The sequence below is a fragment of the Saccostrea echinata genome, unplaced genomic scaffold, assembly GCF_033153115.1.
Source record: "Saccostrea echinata isolate AGI-Se365-2 ecotype Australia unplaced genomic scaffold, CSIRO_AGI_Sech_v1 ptg000009l, whole genome shotgun sequence".
NCBI classification, from domain to species: domain Eukaryota; kingdom Metazoa; phylum Mollusca; class Bivalvia; order Ostreida; family Ostreidae; genus Saccostrea; species Saccostrea echinata.
In genome coordinates, this window is record NW_026889758.1 from 51319841 (window position 1) to 51339772 (window position 19932).

The 19932-nt window shown below is 33.4% G+C and overlaps 1 protein-coding gene across 2 annotated transcripts; it reads left to right on the plus strand.

Moving 5' to 3' along the window:
* Nucleotides 1–47: 47 nt before the first annotated feature.
* LOC133183062 (fermitin family homolog 2-like) lies at nucleotides 48–19741 on the plus strand. Of its 2 annotated transcripts, XM_061317992.1 has the most exons (13): nucleotides 48–290; nucleotides 442–695; nucleotides 6056–6289; nucleotides 8365–8576; nucleotides 9180–9388; nucleotides 11143–11245; nucleotides 14274–14381; nucleotides 15515–15714; nucleotides 15935–16059; nucleotides 16337–16443; nucleotides 16925–17140; nucleotides 17557–17703; nucleotides 18285–19741. In XM_061317992.1, the coding sequence occupies exons 2-13, from the start codon at nucleotides 548–550 to the stop codon at nucleotides 18573–18575; spliced, it is 2100 nt and encodes a 699-aa protein (XP_061173976.1). In that variant the 5' UTR covers nucleotides 48–290; nucleotides 442–547; the 3' UTR covers nucleotides 18576–19741. The 2 variants fall into 2 exon arrangements, with proteins under 2 accessions (XP_061173976.1, XP_061173977.1); XM_061317993.1 differs by having other exon boundaries at nucleotides 48–695.
* Nucleotides 19742–19932: the final 191 nt, after the last annotated feature.

The window sequence follows — 19932 nt, forward strand, 5'->3', positions numbered from 1 at the left end:
TATAAAAGAGAAAACTACACTTATTCCTTCTTGTAGTATGTAAGCAACCTCTTGCATTGTGAAAAATTCTTAACCAATCACGTATTCGCTTTCAAACGTCACTCGGTGTTTGTGCTCTTGATTACGCTCGTCATCCCAAATAGGGGCAAAGTGTTTCGTACTTGCGGTTTAGTAAACTTCGTTAACTTTAATTAGGCGACTGTGGACTCTGCTTTTACGTTGGATTCTGTTTATCACAAAGTTTTCACTTGTCTTTCAACTTTTAGAGGGAAAATGTTCCCGTAACAAAGGTAAATCACATGAATTTGTAAACAGTTGTTTTCCGCATTGGGACGATTAAGAGTGACCCGAAATTCTATCTCAGAGAGCTTCCGAGGTTATATGTCATACTCTTCAAGTGGATTACTCAGTGAAACGAATATTTTTTCTATCTATTTTCAGTGACCATGGAAATTAAAAAGCTTCTCAGACTGGATGTTGATGGTTAATGAAATTTTATTGTTTTTAACATTGATAAGATAGACATTGTGTATTGGGTGTAAATATTATGGCTGATTACGTGACAGAGAGCGGACGAGTGGATGGTTCGTGGGAACTGACCATTGAGGTTACAGACGTCCAGGTGGAAAAGAAACTTAGGGTCAATGGAGACCTCCACATAGGAGGCGTCATGGTGAAACTGGTGGAGGCACTAGGTGTGTACTCAGGTCAAAATACATATATAAGATGTTGGTCAATACTTGAACCAAATTTTGAACATTCTGGTGTTTAGTTTTAATATATTTATGAAGAAAATCTTCATTTGTTTTCTGGGATACTGTGCCTTAATTTTGTCAGATAAAAGGAGTATTTACTATTCCAAAGTGAGACAGAACTTTGTATGTTTGTTTCATAGATGAGGCCTTCTTCATAATAATTACACTATATTAAACAGTGTGAGAGTAAAAGCACAAAAAATGTCATTCAGAAAGGTATTTGATATACAGTTGTCACTGGTGATTACCTATTTTATAACTAGATTGTGATCACTGAAATCAAATATCTTACCATAACTGAAATGTTGAGGAAGTATTCAGCACACTGACAAATCGAACAAGGATGTTATGGTCGAAGTTGACAGGACATCTTGTATGAGGTGTTAATTTCACGTAATACACATCCTTTTACATCTCACAGTCGCTGCAGAGTCAGTGGACATCTTAGGACAAGTAAATTGTTAATGTCTGCTTGGGAATTTTCCAAGTTAATTGAAATGATTAATGGTGTTTAGAGAGAATTTGTCAGTTAATGTATATACAAAGTAAATAAAGTATAGGCCAGTGTATACCATTTCTACACTCAAGTACCTCTGTACAGATCTCTATGTCTTGACATGTTATTAATTACTGATTTGGTGGAAAAAAATAGGAATTCTAACTCTTTTTTTGTTACGCAGTAACCCAATGTTATTTGCAGTGATAAAAAACTACACTACATTACAGAAAAACATTTTTAGTATAATGCAGGAAACAAAAAAATGTTGAATTGCATTTCAGTGGTATAGAAAAAGACCCACCCTTTATGTATATGATCCCCCTTAAAATTTCTGTTAAAAACTCTTAGCACAGTAGGAAATCATTTCTGTCAAGAAGGTGAAATTGAAATAGTAAAGGGATTTTGTGTTCACACTGGTTGCCATTTTACAAATGCTAATTTCACTTTCATATATGGCTCATATTTCTGAAAGACAAACAAGAGGAGAGGTCACTGGAGGATAATATTCTTTTAAATATCCTCGTTGTTTGAAACGCCCAATATTTTGCAGGCCTACAAATCGTTTCAGATTTCAGTAGTCGATATTTTTAAAGTTTATGTTTTTGGTATGCAGTATATTTAAGATTGAATGATTAAAATGGGTTCTTGCACAAAAACAGAGTCCATTCCAATGGAATGTATATAAGGTATCTCTTTCCATTTAAATGAAATTAATGTTCTTCATTTTTCTCATACCTATATTGGATGTTTTGAATTGAAAATATATAGGTCAGTCGTCAGATGACAAAGGTTCTCTGTATTCGTGTACCTTTAGATTGTAAACAGAGCAAATATTAATGCTAATGAATCGCCTCTTGCCTAAATATATTTTAATGTATTCAGAAATGCAGAGTGTGATAACATAATGGTTATATAGACTCTAAGTTACATCTTGAATTTTTTTTTGCTCATTCAGTCTGCAGTTTGTGTCATTGCCAAAATTCAATCCGTTATCAAAAGGTTATTTTTTCCCCTTATTATGAAGTTGATCATTTCTGGGTTGTTTTTGACTTTTTCAAATTACAGACATTTAAATTCTGCATATCAATTAGTAGTTTGCACAGGTTATACCAGTTTTACAGGTATTAAAATGGTGAATGTTGCGGAACATGTATGATATAAATAACTGTATAATTCATTGAGAGCCCAAACTGTTATTTATATCATGCAGAGTCTGGAAGATGAAAATATCTACGGGTCTTCAAGTGATTGAAATATTGATAAAGTTTATTGAAACATTCCAAGCTTTCAGATATGTCAGACACTTGTGAAAGTTATCATTGCATGCCCTTAGATTATTATGCAGAGAAGGTGTATGAATTACATGCATTATGTAGGTACATGATCTAGGTTATTCATGCAGTATGAGAACATTGGTTAAGATTATGTAATGTAAGATAAGAATAAACAGCATAGATAAGGAAGATCCACTATAGAGTTAAGAGAGATAGGAGAGAATTAGAGGTGTAGATAAATTAGTGATGATAATTCACTGACTCATTGTCATTACAATGAAAAGTGATGTACTGAAAGTTCAGAGGATGCAAAGATCCAATGTCCAACTCGATCAATACATGGTCGTTTTAAACAGGGTGTTAGGGACTGAGTGCCTTAACACTCATCCAAAACTAATTTTATTTTTATTCAACAAATGGTTAAATAATTGCACTGTTTAGTAGACCTACTTTTCAATGTAATTTTTTTCATGCTCATTTGATATTCAACTTCAGTATTAGTCAGAAGCATCACAGTTTGAGGTCCATGTCAGGCACATACTGGTACATTGATATCATTTATATTTTAAAGTAAATGCACACATGTATAAAATACCACTTAAATCTCATATATACATGAAAGATTTTTGTTCTATATATTATATATATAAGACTCATGTCTTGTTTTTGAATGTGATTTAGAATTCTGTTTTGCCAGGGATTGATCAGCTTAACATGCTCCATTGTTTTACATGCATTAAGTTTGACGACTTGTAAAAATACAACTTCCGTGAAAATTTCAGGTGTTGTACACCATTATCTTAGGTGAAATTTATCACTTTTATCTTACATATATTCCCTATCTTACATATATTCCAAACACTAAATTCATGAAATGCAAAAATCATGCTTTGTGACTTTATGGCATCTAATATGTTCATTGACGATAGTCTTCATAAAAAAAACAAAACAAAACAAAACTCCGATTTGTGATGTTTCATTTCTTAGTATCTCCAGCATGCATCTTCCTAATGGCTGTATTTAATGAAAGGCCTTCTTTTTCGCCTGGCATCTGTACATTAAAACAAAAAATATCACTTCTGCCATCTGCTTGGAGGGCATGATAAGGGTCCATGGCTTATGGTTCAAGAGTGATAATAGAAATTGTATGTCTTCATGTTAAGTAGTTTTTCTAACTCATTCAGGGGTGTAAGTGTATTTGCTGTACGATTCTGTGACACATTTAGGTGTTAAAATCCATGAATTATGTACATTTTATTTGTCTGCCTCGTGTCTACTATTTACTTGCCTTCTTCCCTGGTATTCCTCCGGGAAAAGGAACTCTTGTAATTGCTATATTTGCCAAGCAAGGCTAAAAGAGTTCCCTGTACAAATATTTGTACAAATTGGATAAACTTGGAATTATATTGACCATGTAGCGGAAATCTGTCTACTGTTGACAAACAGAGAGGGTCTGTTTAAAGGAACCTCAGTGGCCACTTATCAATGATGCAAAGAATGTCTCTAAAAGGATCCAAATTATCATGGAATTGCTAATGATGAGAGTATTTATTGTGGATGAAGAGGGTATTCATATAACTAATATATTTGTATGATATATATTGGTTATGAAATAGTTATGCATCATGGCTTTAGCGAAAGTTTAGATTTGAGTGTCAGAGGATAGATTGTATACGGCACATGTATGTATCAAATTTCTGATGTAAAATGACAATATAGTTCTATGGTTTATTGGAGCAGATGACACTTTATGACGCACAAGATTAAACCAATAAACAAATTTCAAGGGGAAAAAATTGTAGGGAAAAAAAAATTCATTTCTTACACACACCTGCTATTTAATGAGGTCATAAATACATGTCAGGGGAGTCAATTTCTTGCCAAATCTTGGTCACTTTTCGTGACCCCATAGAATGTATGTTATGCATTGTGTATTAAGTGACAAGTTAAGAAAGATGAGTTTACTAAGGGATCAGGCCCACCTTATTTACGTTCACTGCCTATCTCTTAATGCTAGGTGTGGGCTGAGTTTAAGCCCAGAGGAGACAAGCATGTCCAACAGAAGTTTGAATATCATGTCACCATCACACCTCTAAGAATTAATGTTCATTATTTGTACTATTGTACTAGCATCATGATGAATGCTAAGCTGATACTTTTTTTTTCCATTGTCAGATTCATAGTATTTAAGATATGCCTATATATATTATGTAAAGAACATTTTTCCCATGCAATCTTCCATAAATGCAGACATGTGACCTACTTTGATAAGCAAAAAAAGAAGTCAATATTGCAGAATTGATCCTCAGCTGACAGGAAATGGGATTTTAAAGCATGAAGCACTGTTTAAATTTCATTTTATTGGAAGTTATAAGACTAGTAAAGCCAATAGTATCTTTATCAGAATAGGGATAACATTCCATTGCAGTGATTGAGTAACTTTAAAAGAGTACCTGTTGTTGATTGAATCAGTTTGACCTAATTTTCTTGATTTGTGTCTTTGATTGCATTCTTTTCCTTATCCTAATGACTGATCTATTTGTAGTTACTTGGAGACCCCAGGAATGTTGTATCCTATATATGTGTAGTTTTATATAATTATAGAAGTGATCCCTGATAACCACGGGATAAGGTCTTGTGTTATGCATTCTATTAGTGGTCAGTATATTGACCCACTGATACCTCAAATAGCCCCTATACCTGAGGTCTTGAACTCTATGTAAACAGAACATTACGACTACTGGATATCAAAACTAGCAAACAAATAGTGGACCTTTACCCATATTCAATAGTTTACACTAATATTTAACTGATGAAGTTCAATCCAGTGTGAGAAAGTTTAATTAGCTCATTATTTTCTGTTATACATTTAATTAGTATCATATTCTCAAGATTTTTTCTGTAGGTTTTTGCATCGTAGTATTTTTTTTTTTTTTTTTTTTTGCTAGAAACCCTTAAACAAAGAGATTTAGAAAGAAGCACTCTCTGCCTCAAATTAGCTTTATAAATCTGTGAGTCAGGACAAGGGTGCCCTGTTCTCACTGCACCCTAAAATTCCCAGAGTCTGATCATCTTGATATAATATCAGAATATGTCTGGATGCAAAAAAAAAGAACAAGTCTACAGATTGTCTGACTAGGCTTGATCTCTCATATGCTTGGTATGTCAGATAAAAAAAAGCTAAAAAATTTAAGTTACTTGGTTTTTACATACTGAAGGCGAAGCCTATAATACAATTGAGTATTTCAGTGGAATATGATATGTCATATCATGAGAGCTTTGAAATATTGTATTACTTGTACAATGAGATGTCATGGAAGAAGGAGGAAGGCCCATGATCCTTTATCAAATATATCTAAGATTCCCTCGACTTTCAATAAATTTTTTTGTGATAAAAACATTCATGAATATAGTTACTGAAGACTTTCATAGTTTTATATAATAATAAATGTATACATGTTTTATAAATGATATGAGTCATATGATGTCTTACATGTGTTTATGATATAGTTTTTTATTTTTCTCAGACATTGCGGCAGATTGGTCCGATCATGCCCTCTGGTGGCCAGACAAAAACCAGTGGCTGTTGCGGTCCCGCTCAACACTGGACCAATATGACGTCCAGGCCGATGCCAAACTTCTTTTTACTCCCATGCATAAAAACGTCAGACTTCAGCTCCCAGATCTCCAGATTCTGGACATGAGAATGAACTTCTCAACAAAAGTTTTCTCTGCAATCACCTCCTTGTGTAAAGAATTAGGTAGGTACCATAGTCTGGAAACATGGGCTAAAGCATTGTATGAACCAAAAAAAGAGAAACTATCACACTGCAATATTGACTAAGAATGGATTCTAACATATATAGTGTATACAGACTTATTTTTTGCTGCAGTTTTACATCAATTCTTACATAGGGGGACAAAAAATTGGAATTGACACCCTAGAGAAAGTAACTTGAAACAACACAATGTAGATAAAGAAATGGATCATAAACTAAGAATTCAAAAAAGAATGAAAACAGATTTTGTTAAGAAAACAGGAAAATTACAAGTACATCTAAAATCAAAGCCTGTGTACTACATGTATTTTGAAACTCTCCGTGTTTATTTTTAACATAAAGGCTTCTTTGTTGCTTTGTTTTTTGTGTTTCACTTTGTTGCTTTATGTCACCCAAATTGCCCTCCTTCACTTCTGCTTCTTTCTGAAGAAGGATAATGTATCCATTGGCAAAATGAAACTTCTTTAAAATTTAATTTAAAAGAATTGTAATGAAGATGGGAGTTAAAAAGCAAGTTTCTTCTTGTAAAAGATGCCCATAAAACCCATGATATGAGATGTTTGATTTTTTTTTTTTTTTTTTTTTTTCAAATTTTTAAAAGTTATCATTTGCTAGTTGTTTTCATCCTCTGAAACATTTTATTTCTATATTTGGATTTGATTGAAGTGTATGAAACAAGGAAATACTCTTCACAAATTACTTGGAAACAAAGGTGAAATGAAATCAGAATACCCTGGCTCATTATCGCTGATTGAAAACATTGATTTTTGTGCAACACAATCTTGAATACATTTTATTTCCTTGCATGTTGTCAATACACAAAACAACATCAAAGATTTATAAGAAACAGAATCTTTCATTAAGTTGTTACAAAATGTATCGATTAAATTCCCCTCATTTGGTAGTTTTAAAGTCTGGGATGTAATAACTTAGGGAAATTACTGCTATATTTGATATAGTGAATAAATGTGTAACATTTAATGTTATATTGATAAATAGATGAAGTTGGTGAAACTAGAGTCTTAAGAGGGGTCCTGCTGAAACTTGAGCCAAAATAGAGACGTAAAAATCAATAAGAGACATGCAGCAAACACAGAGATAAATTGAAGTGATTTTACCATGCAAAATTATGATGGCCAGCTTTCTAAATGACAATTGACACCTGATTCATCCACCAGAAATTTCTATCTCCCTCTTTTGCAGCAATCGATAAATGCATAAAGCAGTGTTTGATTGAATTAAGATTTGCAGTGATGTAATAGTTAATCAACTTAGTAGCCGGAGCTCTTTAATTGGTCATTAGTCTGGGAGTTTTAGCCACTAGAGAAGTGTCTATCATTGTGTATTTGATCAAAGGCTGCATTCCCAGGTGGAGGAAGGCAAGGTTGGAAAACAATTGGGCTCTGTCATGAATGACAAGTCAATCTTGATCTTTGGAGCAGATAGATGATCAGAGCTTCTAGTCATGTTATTAGCAAGGGCCCTGTAACTTCTGTTAACCAGTGGTTGCTCAAATACCCTGATCTAACCAGCAACAGTCTTGTTTTCTGTTTCATATACTGTATATTACATTTTTGTAAGAGGTTGCACTGATGCATTCTCACATGGGATATTGCATATGGCATGCACATATGAGTTTCTGACTGAAAACCTGCGAACCAATCTGTTGCATACATAAATTACTTTTATTATCCATATTCAGATTTGTTTAATGGATTTCGAATACGTGTATCTTTAAATACTGTCACTGCAGCCTGCAAAGCTAAATATGCTGTCATAATTGGTCAGAAATTATTCCTTACAATTGTCTTGTTCAAAATTGTAATCTAGAGGAATGCTGATTATCCTGCTCTTGAATATGTGACAAGTTGAGATTTAGATCTCTTGTAGTAAAGCAACATTTCAGTTGCATTTTACTGAATATGAGCTGCTTTATGATAAGTTTTCTACAAAAAAAAATACTCTTTGTAATTGCAAACTCTGGAATATACAAAAATATGATTTTGATACATAACTTTAGAAGGTAAATATATAGGAAATATACCTGTATTTTGTAGGAATTAGAAATCCTGAAGAAATGTCAGTGATGAAATTCATGGACAAGGATGATTTAAAAAAGAACATTAAGGAACACTTAAATACAAAGAAAAAGAGGGATTCCCTGCACGACCAGATGCCAACTAGTAATGGCATCAACCACTCCAACACAGGAAGTCTGGACAGACTTAGTCCATTCCCAAACAGGAGTCCTGGTGGTCCATCTCCTAATGTAAGTCCAAGGAACATTTTAGATTCTGTGTAACTCAAGATACACAGTCAAACCTTGTTATCTCAAACTCGATGGGACTGAGAAAAAACTTTGAGATATCCAAGGGTTTGAGTTACAGAAGTTTAAATAAATTAAGAAAAAATGGTAGGGACTTCCAAATCAATTTGACATACCTATGGTATTCGAGATACCTACGTTCAAGATATCAGAGTTCAACTGTATTTATAAATGAAAAACTTGTCAGTAATGGAATTTTGATGTGGCCTACATGGCATGTACATTTTGTTTATTGTCAGACATACATCTTTAGATTTATATTTTGATAAAAATAATATGAAGATAGCTGTAAATAATTAATAGATTGGAATAATAATTAGAAAGGTATAAAATAAATATGATTGAAAATATATCTTGATGAAGAAAGCACATTCTTTTGATATCGTGTTCTCCCTGCACTCAAAACCAACATGCTGGGACAGAAGATAAACCTGCAATTTCTTAATCTAAAAAAAATTGCACACTGTATGATTCAGTGCTCCTGAACTATCATTTTTCACCATGTGCATGCTAAAAAATGTATCCAGTATTCTAATTTTTTTTCAGAACACACTAGGCCGCTCACCAGGTTTTAATTCTCCTTCACCCTACAACACATTGAATGGCACAATGTCCCCAGGATCCATGTACAGCTTGTCTTTTGAGGGCGGCATGGAGTCAGCTCTGGCTAATAGCCCACCAATACCCATGAAAGAGGCTCTACAGTACCTTCACAAACCCAAAAATCTCACAGATAAAGCCCGTATTAACTTTGCGTAAGTCATACTTAAATATATAACCATGCTTTATATCTTTTGAATCTACTTGACATCTAAGAGAATTTCTTGGAGAAAGAAAGCGTTGGTAGAAAAGATACTTCAAAGGATAAAAACCAGTGACATATATGGTGTATTTCTGTAAGTGCAATTCTGCAAATTAAGTAACAAGTAATTTATTTTTCAAATCTTCCTTCTTAATGATACCAAGAAATATGAGATATTTTTCTTTACTTTGTCTTAGCTGAAATGACCTTGTCAATATTTTATCCAGTTCAAATTATACAAATCAATATTTACTGATTCAGAAGCGATACAATTCAGTATTTAATGATTCAGCACTTAGTGATACAAATCAACATGTACTGACTTAGTAGTGATACATATCAACATAAACTGATTCATTAACCATACAGTCTAACAAGTATTGCCTCCCTCCCCCCTTCCTCCCCTCCCCAAGAAAAAAGACAAGTTCTGATTCAGAAGAGAATCATAAGTATGCATGTTGTAGATAGTTTGATAATGATTGACGTGGTATATATAGGTATATATAACAGATTTATACACCTGTGGAGGGAGCAGGGTCGTAACATCTCACCTGCTGCTAAAAATATTTATATCAAGCAAGTTACCGGAAACTCAGATAACTACGAAAATAACTCTGATAAGCCTGGCTCCTTTGCCAGATCCCAAATTAAATAATTAAAAAGGTCATGTGTAAGCATTAAAGGATCTAGATTAAACAACTTGTAAATAAAGATATAAACGAGGCCTTTCATCATGTCGATAGCAAAACATGTATCAGCGGAAAAATTCAGATTTTTATTTTTTAAAGGCCTTCTCTTATGTATACTCTCCAAATCATTGTGTACTGAACTCAAACAAGTTCAGTACACAATGTTGGGGGGAAATGTAAAAAATTAAGTTTCCATGGTCTTAATAATTTTAAACATTAAAGGTCAAGGTCAGGGTGTCTTAATGCTGAAATTATTAGTATTTCCTGTTGATAGCAAAATTGTAAGTGAGCTAAAGTAGACAAAGTCGAAACATTTTAAGTGCGGTCATATGATAAAAATCTCTTGACAAGCACACAAGTTATTTGGTAATTTAGAATAAAGCTTAAAATCTGGGATGCGACACTGATATTCAAAGGTTGACATGCATAACTAAACATGAGTCATCTTGCTTTATCAATTTATACCAAGACTAAGTAACATGTAATTTATACATTTAATTTCAAAGATTATATGTACAGATACATACATTAAAGTGTGGGTGTATATTCATTGATCTGCACTACCTAGTAAACGGATATCATTTAATAACTTATAGGACCCTACACCATGTGGTTTATCCTCTGCTTTATGTACAAGAGGTCAGGCTGCCTAATGCATCTTTTTTTATATAGACCATTATAACCACACAGGTGTAGATTTTGGAGTGACTCCTTTAAATGACCAGGTCCTGATGGGTGTATGAACTCTGATGTTTGTTTTTATTTATGTAGCATAAATGTAGACTGGGATTGTTGCCCAGTTGTGGAAGTTTCCCATCAATCTTTGCTGCCAAAAAAAAATGTTTCAAGACCGTGAACATCATTCAGCATAAATATACAACTCTATATGTACATGTATAAAGATGTATTCTGTCCTTCTCAGTTTACAGGAACAGAACAATATGTGCCTTCTCTGCTTTGTTACTACATCCTGTCAGTCAGTGATGTGTCTATTTATAAATGTTTTATCTTTTTTCAGGTGGCTAGATTCTTCCAGGTCCTTAATGGAGCAAGGAATTAGGGATAATAATTTCCTTCAACTGAAATTTAAATTTTATAACTTCTACGATTTGAATACTAAGGTAAATATTTGTTCAGCATTTGGTTTATACATGTCAGTGATCTATGTTTATAAACCCAACCAAGGTGGTCTGTGAAAGAGGGAAAATTCTTAATGTAATAGGATTACTGGCTAAGGAGCTGAAAGTTAGGACACACAAAGTTTAATGTGGTCACATTACATAAGCAGCCTTACCAGAGAAGTCTGGCGTTAGGCCAGATCATGCAACAATAACTTTACGTTTAGCATAATACAGCTACAAAGATTATTTAATGTTTTTTTTTTGTAAGTAAACAGTGGTTGGAAAATGAAAACGCTAGCGTGCGTCAATCTTTGTGCACAACACTTCACGTTGTACCTGGAATCTTATGCACCCACAGTTGACTAACAGCTCAGAGAGCATAAAAATATGCAAATACCTGCCTGAATGTGAGAAGATCCACGCAAACAAAAAGTGAATGAAAAGAGCTTGTGATATAAATGGAAGACATGAATGATCATTCAATTTTTTTTTCTGAACACTGTTGAGTGATGACATACATTTTTTTTTTTTTTTTTTTTTTTTTTTTTTTTTTTTTTTTTTTTTTTTTTTTTTTTGTTTTGGCTGAAATGAGGTAAAACAAATGACCAATCAGGTGTCATGATTAGCCATCACAGCTGTGACCAATCAGATTAAGGGTCATAATGGACAGTTTCCTGTGGCCTAGGACTGCTAATTGAGGGTTAGAGGAAATAATTCTACACTACATTGCTATTATGATGAGCACTGAATGCCTGAAAATGGCCTCACAATGACAGGAAATTTCAAAGCATTTACAATTTACAGAAAATCAAATGGCACATATTCCAATTTGTTACTCAATTATAATGATTAACTGGGTATTTAATGATGTATGTAAGCAAACCTTACACACTGAGTTCCAAAAGTAGGAATTGCTACATATTTTTATCATGATATCCCCCTAATTCCCTTGATCCCTACCTGATTCATGATAAAACTAGGATAATATTGTCTGATAGGAATTGGATTGATGGATGTGATGAGAGGAGGATCAGAACATTATGAGATAGGGGAGCTAGTTATGATTTATGTAATTCATATGGAATCTAGATGGGGGAGTCAGATAAGGCAAAGAAAAACTTGATATAAAATATTTTTATATGAAGCTATGACACACACAGGAGGAAGGCAAGCTTTACAGCAAGGGGGGTCTAGCAGTTTTGTAGCATTAGGATAGAAGGTATTTAATGCATGTAAATACATGAAGGGTGGGTTGGAGGAGTGAGGGAGGGAGGCCGAGGGGGTCATTTGATATGAGAGTTAAACAAATAAAAGTGTTATTCTCTTTACATAACCACCACCAATATTTATGTTAGATGAAGATTTTTATGACAAGTATATATGTATGATCCAAAGTAAAGGTTGTGATATCACCTGATATATAGCTTAAAAAAGAGGTTTATTGTAAAGGCAAAGCATGCAAATTGAAGATGGAGGCATGGGGATTCAGAATTTAATAACATTCCTGATGCTGTGTTTGGAATGGCTCCAGAGCTTGGGGTCTGCACAACATTGAACTATTTAGCTCACATAATGAACCATGCCTGCTTTTATCTGACTGCCTCTGCTTAATCTACATTGTTTCAATTTATTTTTGTTTGTCTCATTTTAACCATGGCAGAACATTTGTTTGTGTGGGTTGGATTTTTTTTTTTTAGCTCTCTGTTTTTGTTTTGGTTTACCAGTATATTTTTGATTCATATCCTCTAGTCAAGGTTAAGTACTTTTAAGGAAGCCAACCGTCTTACCAGTCTGATTATCTAATTAACCTATATAACTGTAATGGACCATTTATAATTGTAAATATTATGTGTTTTTATTTACAAAATGTGCAAAAACATTTCCTACCAAAACATTTCATTTTTTGATCATAAGTTCTAGTGTCAAACATGTTTCCAGAGGAGTGAAGTGATAACATTTGTTACAAGTTACACAAAAACCAACATCTTATGTCACAGAAGGGAATAGTTAATTATCATTGAGTGTTCAAGAAGGTAGATTTTGCTCCCTCTAGTTATCTGCTTTCAAAGAGACATATCCCTCATAAAAGAAAACACAAACACATGATCTGTTTCCAAGAAATCCCTCCTTAGGTTTGCTCCAGTGATAATAAGCAAGGGGCTCGTGGGCATGTACACTGAAACATAAATATTTGGGTTGTCTTGGAAACTGACATCAGGTTTGGAATGGTGAGATAAAAACTTCAGTGATGCAACTGATTAAAAGAGAATTAACAGTGTTGCAGACCCTTCAAGGAATGTGTTAGCTTGTCAAGTGAAGTCTTGCGGTGAATAGTTATCTTCTGAAAGCAAGCAAACTTCAATTTCTTCATAAATTCCATACATAATGTACAGGAAGACCCTTGAGTTCTTTTTATCATATGGCCATTGAACTTCATTTCATACAGGAGGGCAAACACAGCAGGCATTGTAGAGAGGCTTGATAGTCCTCCACTGTGAGAACATCCTCTCTGTATAATTGTATGAAAATCTGCCTCTCCTCCTTTTAGCTTTGTCCTTAGAAGATTATAAGTATAGAAGTTGAAATATCTTTGAGGACAGTGAACTTTTGCAATAAATTAACATAAAGGACCTATAGTCTTTGCTAATATAAGTGGCTCTCTTTTAATCCCTTACAATTACATCATTGTCATAGTTTGTGTGTGTGGGTTTTTTTTTAGTACCATGGTTAATTTGTTTTTATCCCTTATTGGCATATTTTGTTTTAGTATATAAATTGTTTTTATCCCTTAATGTCAAATTTACATGGTCAGTGAACTTAATTATCATATAATCTACATGCAGTGTGCATTAAGAAGAGAAAAGTTGTTGCATTGATCAGATACAATATATTATGTAGTAAACCATGTTTTCTTTGTTCTTCCAAGGTCTTTGTCAGCAATTTTCTGCAAAGATCCATCCATGTATCAATCAAGATGTCTGTTGAGTATTAGGTGGACTGAAAGATTGAATTCCTTTTTTTCTTCCAGTATGATGCTGTGAGGATTAACCAGATCTATGAACAAGCCAAATGGAGTATAATGTCCGAGGAAATCGACTGTACAGAGGAAGAAATGATGATGTTTGCAGCTCTGCAGGTAAAGAGTTTGACCTTGGTATACACAAGGTCAATATGGACAATTTAAAGGGTGTAAAAAAAGATGTGTCCTACAAGTTTCGAGCAAATAGCGATCTACCCAAATTCTGTGATGAAAATGTAATAAACTGGTAATGTTTGCAGTATTTTATTGAGTTTGCTTCAATTGAACTTGACCAATGCATTGAGGTTAATACCGGTGCTATAAAAAATGAAGGGGAAAGTCAGTATCTAAATAAAATAATTGCCTCTTTCTTTGGCATGTGCAAACAATATGATAGATTTTTTCTGTTTCAATGAAGATGAAAATCTACGAAGACTTAATAGTTTTGTGTGCACTCCTCTTAGTTACCTTGGAAACAAAATATTTACAGGTGAGCTTTTGGAGTGAAGAGTTGATGTAAACCAAGTGATGCTTAGAATAAATCATTTCAGAACAGAGACAGGATTATAGTGAGAAAATAAATCTCCTTCTGTTGACAAAAGCAGATGGACTCAGAATTCCAATTATTAAGATTCCCTCTCTGTTCAGTTTGATTTTTTGGCTGCATGTTGCAAAATGCAAGCCAAAGTTAAATGAAAAAAACATATCATAAATCTTGTGTGGAAATTGAGTTTCCACAGTTTTATTCCAAAATGAAATTTAATTGGTTACCGTGAGGTAGACTTGTGAAGTGTTTTCCTACTTTTTACACCCGAGAATTTTGCTCATGTAAAGAATTCTCAGTTTTTACACAGATTTGTTTATTCTAAATGCATTATCTCCCTGCTTTGACAAGCACAATGCTTCAGAAATGTGGTTCATTGTTATACATATTGTTTTTGGTATAAAATGTAAATGTTCCACTCAGCTAGCAATATAAGCATTTTGATGCATTAAAATTTTATGAAAGAGAAATTTCTGAGGAAAGAATTATTTTAAATCTAAAAATGGCCAAAAAAGCAACAAAATGCTGTTATGGGAATATTCATTCAGTATGGGCTTTAAATCTTGCTCATGATTAAACCTACCAGAACAGCATATCATTACATTTAATTTTACATTTAATTACATTTAATCCTAAATCACACGCACAATTAGATGAGTAAATTACGAAGGAGAGAACTCGTCTGATTTTAAACATTTGTCCATAGGTTCAGGTTCAGATGCAGGTGGGACAGTCTCAGCCCCCCAGTGATTCCTCCATTATGGACCACAGCACCCCCCACATGGAGGGAGATGACATTGATGCTGATCTGTCAAACTTAGAGCAGTCTTTACAAGTGGCCAATATCTCTTCTCATGGGGACATAACATCAATACCAGAACTCGGTGGCTACGTCAAGTGGTTCAAGTAAGTTTACTTATAATGATCAGCAAATTTTAAAATAAAATATCGAGCCATTTATCTTTCACTTATAATGGACTGTAGAAAGTATCATTCACATATAATGGACAGTCAATTTTATAAAATCAATGACTGAAACTATCAAGATAGTGTATGAATAAAGAAAGTATCCAATTTTTTTCAACTTTGAAATCATCTTCATCACTGATTTTATTTCTTTTTTTAGACCTAAAAAGTTTACATTGAAAAGCTACAAGAGAGCCTGGTGTGTCTGTAAGGATTTATTTATTGCCTTCTTCAAGAGTCAGGAGGAGGCCACAGGAAGTCCAATGATGAAAATATCCATCAAAGGTAAGGTTAAAGGTCATGGAACATGGAACAGCTGTTGAATGGGATCATAAAAACAAGGGAAAAAATGAAATGTAAGGTGTGACATTACAATGAAATATTCTGTTTTTTTATCTGTCACATATGGTTTATTTTAGATGATCGAAGTTGAATGACAAGCTAAATGTAAAGATAATTTTCAATGCTATACATATAGGAACCATTTTGGGGGGGGGGGGGGATTCTTTTAATTAAGATATATTAAATAAAGTAAGGATTACTCATTAAACTTTTTTTATAGGCTGTGAAGCTCACCCAGATCTGAACATTTCACATGCTAAATATGGAATAAAGCTTTTCATCCCATCACCTGAAGGAATGTCTGAATTGTGGCTGAGGTTTGAAACGGTAAGAATACAGATTTTTGTGAAAAAGGGTAAAGTTTTAAATGTGACAAAGTGTGTATTTCTGATGTGAGTAAATGAGCAAAATTTCAAAAACAAGTTAACATTACAAAAATAGTTTATGGATTTAAGCCCATTCATAATGCTGTTTCCTTTATTACCCTAAAAGTTGCATGAAATCTGTTGATTATATTGTTGAGTACCTAGGATATGGTCTGTTGTAAATGCATGTTGTATCAAGTACATGTATAAGGTAAATTGTATTTGATAGTTTTGTCAGTTGAAGCTACATAGTACATGTAGTTCTATGAAGCTACAAATAATAATATTATATGACGCATATGGCTTATGTACTAAAGAACTAAATATGAAAGGATCAGACAGATGATAGCCGTCAAACTATTTAAAGAATCCCCCCAAATAGCTTGCATTATATTTTTTTTTTCTCAGCTGTATATAAATTTGTGATCTGTTATGATTTTCAGGAAGATGAGTATTGCAAGTGGATGGCAGCATGTAAGTTGGCTTCCCAGGGTAAAACAATGGCCGACAGTTCCTATGATACTGAGGTTCAGAGCCTGCGGACGCTTTTGAGCCGACAGACCCCCACTGATGCCCCTGTGACCCCCATACAGGTGGATATTAAGAATCCAGAGGACTATGTGGCACCCAGATTCTACAAGAAATTAAAAGGGAAACAGGTAGGTCCTATTAGTAGATAGAATTTTAATAGGATTTTCTGAGTTGTCTACTGTACAGTTTTCATCAATTTAATAATTTTTTTTCTGAAGAATTGTCAGTAAGAATCATTTTTTTGAATTAAATGTTTCAATACAAATGAAAATAGCAAGGTAGAGCAATACAAATAGCAATATTATTGTGATATTCATGAGCCAAAATTAAATTTTGCCTGTGTTTTCAGTACTGCAGATTTTATTTAAAAAAATAGCTCATCAGTTTGAAATCAAATGTTTATGGATAGAAGAGTTCCAAAACTATAGCTCTCTGTAAAAAAAAAAATTCGAACAGAGAGCTGCAGCTCTGCCTTATAGCATACTACTAATTTTCAAGGAGATGCATGTATGTTATATTGAATTTGTTCATTATTTCCTTCAAGCTGGAAAAGAGAATATTAGAGGCACATGCTAATGTCCAGAATCTTCCACTGATGGAGGCCAAGATGGCATTTATAAAAGCTTGGCAGTCTCTTCCTGATTACGGCATCAGCTACTTCATCATCAAGCAGAAGAATGCCAAGAAAGAGGTAGGTATCTGTTTATATTTACATTTCTAATGATGTTCCCTTATGATTCTGTACAAAAAAGGAATGCAAATTCATTTCCTCGTGAACTTGCATGGATGAGCATGAATATCTCTATGATGTCAAAAATATTGTGCATTTTTTTTTTTTTTATAAAAATGATAGTTCAGTGACATAATTTGTGGCTAGTCATCAGATATATAATGTACTGGTAAATGTAAGATACATGAACTGTAATGTTTCATGCCTACATATTTATCAGAAAGTGCAAATACTCTTCATGACGACATGAGGCGTCAAATTGAATGACAAATTTGGTGTTTAAAATTTATTTTACATTGAATTATAGCCTTGCTAAACCACTGGAAAGAAATTCTGTATCCTGCACAAATTTTCCCCATCCTTTTTTTAACCCTCATCATTTATGGACATACATGTAAATGAAAGCAGTTGCAAAGACCCACAGAGGCTCTGGATAAAATTGTTTATCATTGGGCAAAAAATGCACAAGGGAAAAAAAACACCCGTTTACAATATTTTATGTTATTGTATTACACATTTAATGTATATGTATTTTCTTGCAGGAACTTCTGGGAGTATCGCCAAACAAAATAATGCGAATGGACTTGAACTCTGGTGATTCCATAAAAACTTGGCGTTATGGAAGTCTGAAATCATGGCACGTAAATTGGGAAGTGCGACATGTTATTTTAGAATTTGAAGGCGAGACATTAACCTTTGCTTGTTTGAGTGCTGACTGCAAAGTGGTGCATGAGTTCATAGGAGGATACATCTTCCTTTCAATGAGATCATCAGACAAAAATCAAACACTCAATGAAGAATTATTTCATAAGTTAACTGGAGGATGGTACTAAACTATTTAACTTACGAGTGTAAATCTGTGATCTGCAATAGTGTGCCTAAAAGTCTGTCAAATATATTCACTGTAAGTGATCCTTTATTTGGGCAAAATATTTTGTTCCATTTAATAAGGGAAAAAAATGTGGATACATGTTTAAGGAAATAAGTGAAACCACAGTGTTGGAGCTCATGATATATACATGTACCTTGTGCATGTGAAATATTTTGATTCATTTTTTCCCAGCTTTATTTCTGTATTCAAGCAAGCCAGCAGGTCATCTTCATTTAGCATTACCGTCATTTCTTTTCATTTCTTTGTATTATTTTATATGTATCTGATGTTTTATATAGAACCTTTTTTTTTTTTTTTGCTGTATCATGCCAGAGTGGTGTGTTCATAATGCATGCAAGATGTGAAATTATATTGGTCACATGATTAATCATGTGACTGTCAAAGGTTTATTGTGTCATATGTATGGTATAAATATTTAATATGCTGATCATATTGTAAAATATACTCAGCTGTTTGTCCAGATATGCTGTGCAGGCATACATTTATGTATTCCAGTATGGGAATAGATAAAATTACTTGTACCTGTTGATAACCACAATAACCAACCAATCCTTACAAGGTTTTACGTTTTAATTAGAGAAAATATTGAAATTTTATGATGCATGAACATGATGAACCTTGGACAGCTTTATAGAAAACCCCCGATGATTTTATCCCCACAAAACCATGTGTTACTTGTAGTACATGTATGAACAGTAAAGTTAAACAAAGTATGTGCAACATAATTCTACTGGTATTCACACAATATATTTATAATTCATGTATGTATGTATGTGTATCACCCTAGGTTTATTCTTAATGGTTTTACTATAAATATTTGACCTTTTATTTAGAAAGTTTGTGAAAGCTAGAGAAATGGGCAAGAATTTGTATGACCCAGATTTGGTGGGAAAAATGAAAGCTTGAAGTTGAAATAATTGTTATCTTATTAAAAAAAATTATATGAAGCTTATGAAATGTAAAAGAAAGCTAAACCCTTCCTTAAGCCCTGTGCTGTTTACCAATAAAATGTTGCTGTATATTCTTCTGCAGGTGTCTTCAGAAGAGCATGTTATTAAAATAATGTATCGTCATGAAATTAAAAAAAGGAATAAACAGGCAAAGGCTTCCTTTTGTTATATTATGTAAAATGAAAATGTGAAAAGTTTACGACAACAGTCAAATTCTGTTCAGAAAAGCTCACTTGAGCCTTCAGCCTTTCAGAAACAAAGGACAGCCTCAAGAAATGAGAAATTAAAAGGAAGGAATAAGAATTGTACATGTCTTGGCATATCTAAATGTGTTTATACTAGAAAATA

Bases quoted from the DNA above. Each gene is read 5' to 3' on its own strand.
- LOC133183062 (XM_061317993.1), top strand. From the start codon at position 548: ATGGCTGATTACGTGACAGAGAGCGGACGAGTGGATGGTTCGTGGGAA. The intron at 8,577-9,179 runs GTAAGTCCAAGG...ATTTTTTTTCAG, and splicing joins CTGGTGGTCCATCTCCTAAT to AACACACTAGGCCGCTCACC. The intron at 9,389-11,142 runs GTAAGTCATACT...ATCTTTTTTCAG, and splicing joins AAAGCCCGTATTAACTTTGC to GTGGCTAGATTCTTCCAGGT.